At 34.1% G+C, this 11,402-nt stretch overlaps 1 protein-coding gene across 2 annotated transcripts; it reads left to right on the top strand.

Moving 5' to 3' along the window:
• Positions 1-6,108: 6,108 nt before the first annotated feature.
• On the top strand, positions 6,109-10,139 carry LOC112518991 (protein transport protein Sec61 subunit alpha-like). Of its 2 annotated transcripts, none has more exons than XM_025126840.1 (7): positions 6,109-6,230; positions 7,141-7,511; positions 7,698-7,925; positions 8,011-8,365; positions 8,450-8,574; positions 8,718-8,853; positions 9,779-10,139. In XM_025126840.1, the coding sequence occupies exons 2-7, from the start codon at positions 7,168-7,170 to the stop codon at positions 10,016-10,018; spliced, it is 1,428 nt and encodes a 475-aa protein (XP_024982608.1). In that variant the 5' UTR covers positions 6,109-6,230; positions 7,141-7,167; the 3' UTR covers positions 10,019-10,139. The 2 variants fall into 2 exon arrangements, with proteins under 2 accessions (XP_024982608.1, XP_024982609.1); XM_025126841.1 differs by having other exon boundaries at positions 6,126-6,230; positions 7,144-7,511.
• The last annotated feature ends 1,263 nt before the right edge of the window (positions 10,140-11,402 follow it).

Genomic DNA, 11,402 nt, shown 5'->3' with positions numbered 1-11,402 from the left:
GAGTCTGGTTCCGATTGACCACATAGCACGTGCATAACCTCTGTTAAGCTCTGTATGAAGGACGAAATCAGGCTTGACAAACACAAGGGCTAAGAAATCCTCCAGAGTTCACGACAGACAATATCTAGCGTTGCAAGACTTCTTAATCAAGACGACCAATCTGACTACAAGTGTGAAGTTCTTTTCAAGAGTTAATTGCTAAAATTAGCCAATGCTACAAGTTTGTATAAATTTTCCGTGGACAGAGGCTCTGCATTGTAGATGCAGAGTTGCTGTGCAACTCTACATGAAGCACGAAATCAGGCATAGAGGTGTTGCGTGGTTTCTGCAGTACCTCTCTAAAGCTCTGTATGAATTACGGAAGTTTGGTCAGAGACTTTGCATAGTACATGCAGTCCCTCTCTAAAGCTCTGTATGAAGCACGAAGTCCGGGTGAGATAATTTGCGTAGCACATGCAGATCCTCTATGGTCGAATAATTATGATGCAGAACATAAATGAAAAATGAGCCTCTTAAGAATTAATAATAATATGATTTAATAAGATGAAGTTGTAAAACAATACTTATAACACAATATAAACTGAACAAATATAAGGTAAATATGTAAAACATTAATAAAATAATAACCATGTATCATATATTACTAAATACTTCTTTGTATACAACATTCGTTGTTTTACTGTCAATAATACCATCATCATCCATAATTAGTACTTTCAAACCTTGCTTGTTTTTGACTCTGGATAAAGCAACATATAACTGACCATGTGTGAAGACCGGTTGTCTTAGAAATAAACCAACTTTTGATAATGATTGTCCTTGGCTCTTATTAAATGAGAAAAACTCTGGACATTAACTCTGAAAGAAAACTCTGAACATTAACTCTGGAACACAAGAATTCGGAATTCTATTGTTAGGCTGGAAAATAACTCTGGACTTAACTCTGAATAAGAAGAATTCATAGTTGTCTTCTAAGTCTAGAAAATATCTACGAGCATAACTCTGAGTCACAAGAATTTTGACTTCTTATAACTCAGAAACGTAACTCTGAAGAGAAGTTTAGAGTTGTATTCTAAGTCTGGGAATAAACTATATAACTAAGTTTGGAACAGAACAATTCAGAGTTATATTGTAAGTCTGAGAAATAACCAATATCTGATGACTTAATGTTGATGATTTATATCACTAATGTCATTTAAATGTAATGGGATTAAATTGTTGACCAATGTAATCATGATAAATATTGAACAGGTAAGGCATGTGCGGAGTGCACACTTGTTTGAGTTTATTTTGATTTAGGGACGAAGCCCCTAACAAAAGGGGTCCGGGGGCAGCGCCCCCGGTGGCGGGGTCCAAGGGGCGGCAGCCCCTGGCTGGAGTCAAGTTTTCCCGGGTAATATTGCTTTGTGAAAAATGCTTCAAAAATCCGAATTTTAAATTTTAAACCCGGTTTTGATGACCACTCCAGAGTTAAATCCAGACGTGAATTTTTTCATAGTTATGTTGTAAGTCTGGGGGCCATAAGTGAAAATTGTGTCTAGATACATGTTTAGGCGAGAAAAAATCAATAACCATCGCGCAGAAACATGACACGTGTCCCCAAAGTTACTTATTTATTAGGTATATAGATGTGGATGTTATAAATTAATTAACTTTATATTATTATTAATTAATAAGTATTAATATTCTTTTAGTAATTATATAAATTAATTAAATTCACATTATTAATTAATTAATTAATTAAGAACACGTGTCCTCAAAGTTACTTACNTTATTAGGTATATAGATGTTATAAATTAATTAACTTTATATTATTATTAATTAATAAGGTATTAATATTCTTTTAATAACTATATAAATTAATTATATTCACATTATTATTAATTAATTAAGTACTAAGAGTACATTGTTTTCTAAATTTTTTTCCCGAGTAATATTGCTTTGTGAAAAATGCTTCAAAAATCCGAATTTGAAATTTTAACCCGGTTTTGATGACCACTCCAGAGTTAAATTCAAACATGAATTTTTCCAAAGTTATGTTGTAAGTCTGGGAGCCGTAAATGAAAATTGTGTCTAGATACATGTTTAAGCCGAAAAAATCAATAATCGTCGCACAAAAACATGACACATGTCCCCAAAGTTACTTATTTATTAGGTATATAGATATATATACAATAGATACCTGGATTTAAACACGTAGTACGTCACCATTGGTGTTATTGGGATTTAATATGTTATAAAGGGTTTTATTGAGCTATAATAGTTCTTAATAAGCTTTAGTGGGAGTTAATGGTCTTATCGAGCCCAACACACATACGTATTGCAACACATACATGCATACAAAATGACACCATTGGTGTTATTAGGTTTTAATAAGTGATAAAGGGTTTTATTGAGCTATAGTGGTTCTTAATAGACTTAATGAGTTTTATTGTGCTGTAATCGATTTTATTGGGCTTTAATATGTAATAAGTCATAATTGGTGAATCGGTTTTATTGGGATTTAATCGGTTTTATTGGGCTTTTAATCGGGTTTATTGGGCTTTAATAGTTTTATTGGGCTATTAATCGGGTTTATTGGGCTTTAATAGTTTTATTGGGCTTTAATAGTTTTATTGGAATATAGCTGGTTTTATTAGATTTTAATTGAGTTTATTGGTCTTTAATGGATTCTATTAATCTTTAATTGAGTTTATTGGGCTTTAATTTGTTCATAGAAACATATCAAATTCAGAGTCCTTGCTCTCTTGGTGTGTCAAAATAAATGTTCACCATAAAAAATGTTTAATTATTAAATTTTTTAATTAATTAAATGATAATTTTACATTTTGATTGATTATGTCCCTAAATATTTTTTTTTGGATGAATAAATTATTGAATTTTCTCATTTTGAATGATCAGGTCTCCGTACATTCTTTTAAGTTAATATATTAATAAATCATCGAAGTTTTAGAAGTTGATTACCTACATATTTTTTAAATCAGTTTTATTGTTACCAAAGCTTACGACATTCAAACCCTTGAACCGAACGACATCGCTTCCCTTTGTTGCTTGTCACCATCTCATTGTCGTTCGTTCTCCATACCGTCCATCGCTGCAATTGACCCCTACTATCGGTCTCCCTTTTTCTTGATCTGTTTTTGTTTTTGCCTTTCAATTTTCTCTCTTTTACAACAGTTTAATGGAGTACATATAGATAGATCAAAAAAGAGGAAGAATTGAAAAACAAAAAAAAATGATTAAAAAAAAAAGGAGATCGATGGCAGGGGCAATGGCAAGGATGGGTGGGGCAGTGATAGAGGACGAATGACGCTAGAGCAACGAGGGGCAGCGAGAGGGAGTGATGGCGCTAAATGTGAAGGGTTTATGTAACACCCTCATTTTTCCATGAGAAATGAACACGTTATCATTAATAACTTTTTTTTATAGATACTCCAAAATTACGTTAAATTAAAACTGTTTACAACAAAAGACTTTTAAAAAATAAAGATGTAACTTAAATGCTAACCCTTCCGATATCGGGTCGCATTACAAAAGTTATTCATCATGGATGGCTGAACATAAATATTGAACTTAAATGGACATGACAAGTCTCTATGCATGCCATTTTCTTTTGTCCAACTTGAAACCTTCTGTCTTTGAGATGCATACTATAGTCAACTTATAAACCTCACTAATAAAATCATTTTACATCATATATATCAAACTTGTAAACTATATACCAAATAATATGCATTTTCTGGAAACATGCAACACTGAAGAAAAGACATCTCATAAACTGTCTGGTCGGGTATGGATCATGTTGTCACTGCATTTCATATGTTGTTCGACCTGAACCTGTCTTGGCACCCATTATAGGGTCATGCCACTTGTTGTGTGACTTATTCGTCAAACGTTCACCCATTCCCTAGGTTCGGATGTTAATCCCTTTCAGTCATATTTGATGATTTTGTTATCGGATAAGAATGTTACAAGATAAATGATAAGAATTTTCTTTCTAAATGTTGAATTAGATGTTAGTGGTATCATTTATAAATCCGATGGTTGAGACCAACAATATCTGCCTTTTTTTAATCTTCAAAACAATTAGGCTACCAAAGAAGTTGAGAACCTTAGATGATCGAGCCTATAACATACTTAATAATGTCATTTCCATCGAAACCACTCAACAGCCCGACACAACAGATGGTCCAAATCTACCCCATTACAACATGCGCATTTAAAAGCATACCACGAGCTCTTAATTTGGATCCGAATACAATTTGTATGCAACATATATAAAAAAATCATTATATATATATATATTTGTTTTTAATATTATATATATTTAAATAAATGATTTATTTATTACTTCAACTATTTTTTTCGTTTGAATTTTGTCGTAAATAGTTAACTATTAATATTATTCTTTCAGAAAAAACTTAATTAAAATTATAATGAAGATGATGAAATTCCTATGATTATTAAAAATTATAATATAAAAAAAATAATTTTGTATCCAAATAAAAAATAAAAAAAACAATTTTCTTTTCTTTTTCATAATTAACGATACATTCGGATTCAAGCCGGCCCAACAAATATCCCACGTGGAGAACATTCCAACGTGGCAGAACATTATTGGGTAGAAACTCGTGTCATCCGAACCAATTTCTTGACTTTTTTGATTTTAGAATTTATATAAAGCGCCCTTCAAGTTAAGTTAATATTGCCCCACAAGTACTTAAAGTTTCTAATAGTTCACAAATTTACAACTTTTTAATCCAAATATTCAAAGTTAACCCAAATACATGGTATTGAGTAGAGACGGAAATTGACTCCCGGGTAAACGTGGATACCCACCAGCTAATAGGTCGGAATTGTTGAGTAAAGGGGAAGGAACAATTGTTGGTTTCCATACCTAAAGTAGGTTTTAGAAGGGATCATGGATGATATTATCCTCCCATAACCTGACCTCACTGTATAGTAAGTATACATTGTTATTACTTTTTTATTAAACGAGTATCTAATGGGTTTTCCGCACCAAACAACAATTTCTTTTCCTAGAGCCGTCAAGGATTAGATAGGGACATGGGGCATCAATAGGGACTACCAGGTGCATTACTCGTGTTGTTTCCATCCTTGGTATTGGGTGACTCACCAACCAACCCAGTAGTGATCGGTGACAGAATTGTACGAACAAATGGAAGTCATTGGATTTGGTAGTTCTTCATGGACTTTTTCTCTTTAGCCCTTTGTATATATTCTAAAATGGGTGTGCACTTCCGGATGGGCGGGGCCCGGCCTCCCACTCACTATCTAATAAACCAAACTGGCTTATTATCTGAATGAGATCGAAAATAGAGGAGGTAGCCTAACTCTTCCAATAGGCGCATACGAAAGGTTCTTAAAGAACGAAGAAAAAGGGGAAGTAGTCCTTATGTGTTTATGGTAATTATGGGTACTAAAATAAATGTAAAATACTCTTTGTGCTGCAGGGTATACATTTTTTCATCGTAGATGGTACACATTTGTGAGAGTAATGAAAAACTATTACAAGCAATTTATTACGTGTATCTGAGTTTACTTATTTTGATCATAAACAATCAAAAAATTAAAATCATAATAACATTTTTGTTGAACGTCTGAAACTTGTTATCGCAACTTGGATTCAAAATAATCTTTATTATATTGCGAACATTACCCTTGTTTTTAAAATATATTAAATTCAAGTTTAAAATTTATTATTGTACATATATATAGCTGCATTTGAACTTTCTAAAGCTAAATTACTAAACAACTGATAAACATGTTCAAATATAAGATTAACATTGAGACCTACTTATACAGTAGAATACTCTATAAATTTCATATATTTTTTTTTCAAATAGGAAATTGCATTAATTTTTCATCCTTGATTTACAATAAAAATTTATATCCCACTATAATGTACGGGCATAATGCTAGTCTCTTTAAATGCACACGTAAATAAATGTTGAGTCAAAACATAAACAAGGACTCATTGTTAGCAACCAAGAGTTATAGGGTTTCTTTTGAAATTTATGTTGAAGATGAAGGGTGCTTTGTGTAATATTTTCTTTGATATGTTCCGTAGCGTTGCAAAAGATTTTTGCTCACCAGCGACGTTTACGCGTTATCTTTCCGTTCATGATAACCATCCTCCTCCTCTCCGATATAAAACCCTAGGGCTCTCTCTCATCCCATTTGATCAAATCTCCATTAATTCAAGCTTTGTAAGTCCTCGATCTACATTGTGAATCTGCTTATGTCTACTTTTACGCACAATTCTCATCTTGGATCGTTTATTTCTTCTCAAAAATGGAATAAAATGTTTCAAATCGGCTGTTACATGACTCGATCTGTACTGATTTCTTACGTAGTGATGGATTGGTGTGTTTTGATGTTGTTACGTCGGTTTTTATGTTTTGATTAGCTTTAGATCTGTTAAGATGGGTGTATGATTTGGATCGGTTGGTCAACGGCGCTTAAACAACTGATTTCCGCTTCCTAGTTGTCATCTGTCTGGTATCGTATTTGCCAATGGTTTACGTGTTCATAGCATGTGAACTTGGGAGGACATGAAAGTGAATGAATTGAAATTTCTATTTTGCTATTGATGGTGATGTGAACTAATTGGAAAGAAAGTATTTTACTATTATTGAAAATTTTAGGCGTTAAAATTGAAGACAAAGCTCTATAATACAGATGTCTGAAAAGTCTTAGCAAGTAGTGCAAGGATGCGTCATCTTACTTGTATAGATTGTTTAATTCTGTTAGAATATTGTCTCAACTAAAAGAATCCTCTACGAATACCGTGCTTACTTGCTTGAATTACTCATTTGGTCCTTTCGCAAGGATGGGTATCTTCTAAGCACTCAGTGTGTATGCTGTATCAGTTTGAGATTACAAGAGTGTAGTTCTGTATCTCGTTGAAATTTGCATTATATTTATAAATTGTCTCCAATATTGATATATTATGATTGTTTGCGTATTTTTGGCTGTATTTGTTTTTTCATGATGCACATTTTGGAAATCCTATTTTGTGATTGGTAATTTGATGCAAGTTCTATGTGGTAACTGATGTATCATATATTTGGTTTGCTTAATACTATATGATGCTGATGATTGCATTTACACAAACAGCAGGTTGGGTGGTTCTGACTTGTTACTATGGGAGGCGGTTTTAGAGTGTTACATCTGGTCAGACCATTTCTTGCGTTTTTGCCAGAAGTGCAGAGTGCAGATAGGAAGGTTCCCTTCAGAGAGAAAGTCATATACACTGTGATCTCTCTTTTCATCTTTCTGGTGTGCAGTCAGCTTCCCCTGTATGGCATACATTCGACAACGGGTGCAGACCCTTTTTACTGGATGCGTGTTATTCTGGCTTCGAACCGTGGGACTGTCATGGAGCTTGGTATTACTCCCATTGTGACTTCTGGACTGGTTATGCAGTTATTGGCTGGGTCAAAAATTATCGAAGTGGACAACAACGTTCGTGAGGACCGTGCTCTATTGTGAGTTTAATAATATTCATTAGCTGCCATTTGACTATTTACTAAAGGAGTTGAACAAAGTATTATAATTTGTTATACTTTCTAGTATTCTATCTCCCTATGCAAGTTCCTGGTAGTAACTGATAATGCAGCCTTTTATTTTTATCCTTTCTCATACTTTTCAACTCGTACTTGTGATTTTTCTAGGAATGGTGCTCAGAAGTTGCTCGGAATCTTGATTGCTGTTGGTGAGGCTGTCGCGTATGTTCTGTCAGGAATGTATGGCAGTGTTGGTCAACTGGGTGTTGGGAATGCTATTTTGATAATTGTTCAGCTATGTTTTGCTGGGATCATTGTCATATGTCTAGATGAACTTCTCCAAAAGGGATATGGCCTTGGATCTGGAATTTCGTTGTTCATAGCCACTAATATCTGGTATGCCAAGTACCTGCCTCAACAAAACATATTTTGGTTACTCTCTCCTGAAATTTCTTAACTTGCATCTTGATTAATCATGCAGTGAAAGCATCATCTGGAAAGCATTTAGCCCTACCACTATTAACAGTGGACGTGGTGCTGAATTTGAGGGTGCAGTCATTGCCTTGTTCCATCTTTTGATTACTAGATCAGACAAAGTCCGGGCGTTGCGGGAAGCTTTCTACCGGCAAAATCTTCCTAATGTCACGAATCTGCTGGCTACTGTTTTGATCTTCCTTATTGTTATCTACTTCCAAGGCTTCCGTGTTGTTTTGCCTGTGAGATCAAAGAATGCTCGTGGGCAACAAGGGTCATATCCCATTAAGCTGTTCTACACTTCCAACATGCCCATCATTCTTCAGTCTGCACTTGTATCCAACCTTTATTTCATCTCTCAGGTATCCATATTACATCTGAATCAGCAGAGGTCTAGTATCTGTACTACTTGTCAAATTGCTTATATTATTCTCCCTTCTGTACAGTTGCTCCACAGAAAGTATAGTGGGAATTTCTTGGTTGATCTATTGGGAAAGTGGAAGGAGTCTGAATACTCAGGCCAATCTGTCCCAGTTGGTGGCATTGCTTACTACGTGACTGCACCTTCAAGGTAAAATACCCCTTTCGCTTTCCATTGATTAGCTATTTATATGCCTCTTGCTGTTCTTTCATACTGTGATTTCAGAGTAACAAACTTTTATTAGTTTTGGGTGCCTTAACTAATGCTTTCTTTTATCTTGATTGTTGCATCAGCTTGGCGGATATGGCAGCCAATCCATTCCATGCTCTTTTCTACTTGGTGTTCATGCTAACAGCTTGTGCACTATTTTCAAAAACCTGGATTGAAGTTTCTGGATCATCTGCCAGAGATGTTGCCAAGCAACTTAAGGTATTGCTCAATTGAGATCATCATTAAGCTTCATGCGATTTTGTTTCTCTTAACATGATTTCTGGTTTCTATTGATGCTTTTGCATAAGAGTATGGCTAGAGGCCATTTAGGTTGGATGAGGTTTAGATTGTGAATTGTGTGGTCAACCCTATCGCACTAATATATGTTTTATCTTTGTTACTTGGAGGATATGGGTTAGAAAGCATCAACTTGTTCCTAATAGGTTAACCTTCACATAGTGGCTAATCAACTTGTTACAACTTGATTTTAATTCCCTTGACTATTCACTACTCTACTTGATTGTTGTGGCTAGTGTATTATCCATATATCTTGCACTAATTTTGGTGTCTATAGACTATAAACAGTTGGCTTGTACTGGTCAGGTAAATGTGCAAGTGGTTGTAGGACCCTTTCTTTTTGGCTCTTAAAATATGAGCTTCTTTTTGTTAGTAAATACGTTATCTGTCAACTGTGCATGCTCTACTTAATATTCATGTAGTAGACATACAAAATACTTTTATCTTTTCAGAAAATGATGCAACGTTTTTAACACATGGTTTAACGAGAGCCAATGATTAAAACAATCAAATGCTTAAATGCCTCTTAAATTTAGATAACTTCTGGACCAAAAAAACATTAGGGATATCTTGTATTGATTGCTAAATATAGATAAATAGATGACTTGGATTGGATTGGAACCTTGCTAAAAAGAAGGAAATGTTGCATTTTCTGTGACAACTCAAAGTAGACATTGTTGGACTTATTTGTTGTGGGAGTACTTTCTGAGTCCATCTCCAGAGGTAAAAGGTTTGCATAAATCTCAATTTTACCAGACCTTACTCTGTGTGGGGCCTCAACTCATTGGGTTTGAAATGAAATGAGTAAATATAGTTGTGTTATTAATCAGTTTGGAATGGCATACAGGAGCAACAAATGGTGATGCCTGGTCATCGAGACTCGAACCTTCAGAAGGAACTTAATCGGTACATCCCAACAGCGGCTGCGTTTGGAGGAATGTGTATTGGTGCGTTGACGGTCTTAGCAGATTTCATGGGAGCCATTGGTTCCGGGACTGGAATATTGCTTGCGGTTACAATCATATATCAATACTTTGAGACTTTTGAGAAGGAGAAAGCGAGTGAACTAGGGTTGTTCGGCTTTTAAGCATTATTGGGCTTGGGTTCTTGTTTTAGATATTATACTCCTTTTAGACAGACAGTTTTGTTTGTAGACCTGAAACCCTTTTTATTTGTTCTGTTGATGCATACACGATGGATTTTGTTTCCGTTTTGCTTCTTCCTTTTTTTTTTGAGGAACTTAACACAAGTTATTTAGGAGGATGATGATGTCAGATTTTAAAAAAAAATGTGCGCTGACGTAGTGTCGTTTCATGATTGGGTTGGATTCTGGTGAGAAGGAGACTTAAGTGTAAGAAAGGATGTCCATTTTTGGATGCACGTTGGGATGAGATGCACTGGATCAATCCCCATATCAAGTCCGATTCTTGGATGGATTTGAGATTAAAGGTGATCAAGGGTCCAAATTTCTTGTTCCGTTTCTCATCCTAACTCATTGTCTCACATGATCCTTCACCTTGACAATCTGGTGTTGAGGTGGGTGTTTTGGTTGACTGGTCGGGCCGTCAACTGGTTACTACCGTTATACATCTTGCATAGTGTAACCAGTTACGTTGGTCATGGTCACAGTTATAAGTCACAAAACCATAACCTATCTTGACTGGTTTACTATAACTGGTTGGGTTAACCAGTTGTGAATTTAAATTTTTTTTTCCTTTTTATTTATTATAGGGTTGAGTTTCGGTGATAAAGTGAGTTAAGGTGAGAAATGTAAGAAGATATCTTCACTATTGGATGTGCGTTAGGATGAAATGCATCCAGATGCACCGAATCAATTCCAATGAGAAACACAATTCATGGGTGGGCAAAGATTAAAAGTGATCAAGGGTCCAAATCTCTTCTTACGTTTCTTACTCTAACTTTGCTTCTCATACGATCATTCGTCATTTATTATATTTCATTAAATGATGAATATAATATAATTAATAAATGAGAAAAGTCTAAATAAACCCAATAGACTTTAGTGTTTGGAATGATTAAGTTCTTAGACAATTTTTTGGAACAAAAAAGTCATTAGACATTTCAAAACCTATTAAATAACTCTTTGGACTTTCTAAGACCTGTTAGATATATTCTTATGACCTATAAAATTGGTTAATGTGATAAAATAATGAAAAAAGTCTGAAAAAAAAAAAACCCAATGAACTTTCATATTTTGAACGATCAAGTTTCTAAACTTTTTTTGAACAAAAAAAGTACTTGAATCTATAAAATGAAACAAACATACAAAAAAATACTTATATTTAAAAAAGTTTATTAATAAAATTTATTTTAATTAAAAATAAAAAGTATTTTTATCAGTGATCTTTCAAATTAAAAAAATAAATAAAGATTTATTGATGTTTTTCATTATTTTATCATATTAACCAGTTGTATAGATCATAAAGATGTATCTAACATGTTTTAAAAAG

Source organism: Cynara cardunculus, assembly GCF_001531365.2.
Source record: "Cynara cardunculus var. scolymus isolate 2C chromosome LG 10, CcrdV1, whole genome shotgun sequence".
Classification (NCBI taxonomy): Eukaryota; Viridiplantae; Streptophyta; class Magnoliopsida; order Asterales; family Asteraceae; genus Cynara; species Cynara cardunculus.
Note: the sequence above shows the minus strand (reverse complement) of the source record. Positions and strands in the feature narration are given on the sequence as shown.

What these genes read in the sequence shown, in the direction of transcription:
- LOC112518991 (XM_025126840.1), top strand. Translation starts at nt 7,168, where the DNA reads ATGGGAGGCGGTTTTAGAGTGTTACATCTGGTCAGACCATTTCTTGCG. An exon ending in TTCATAGCCACTAATATCTG is followed by an intron (nt 7,926 to 8,010) that starts GTATGCCAAGTA and finishes TTAATCATGCAG; the next exon opens with TGAAAGCATCATCTGGAAAG. An exon ending in ATGTTGCCAAGCAACTTAAG is followed by an intron (nt 8,854 to 9,778) that starts GTATTGCTCAAT and finishes AATGGCATACAG; the next exon opens with GAGCAACAAATGGTGATGCC.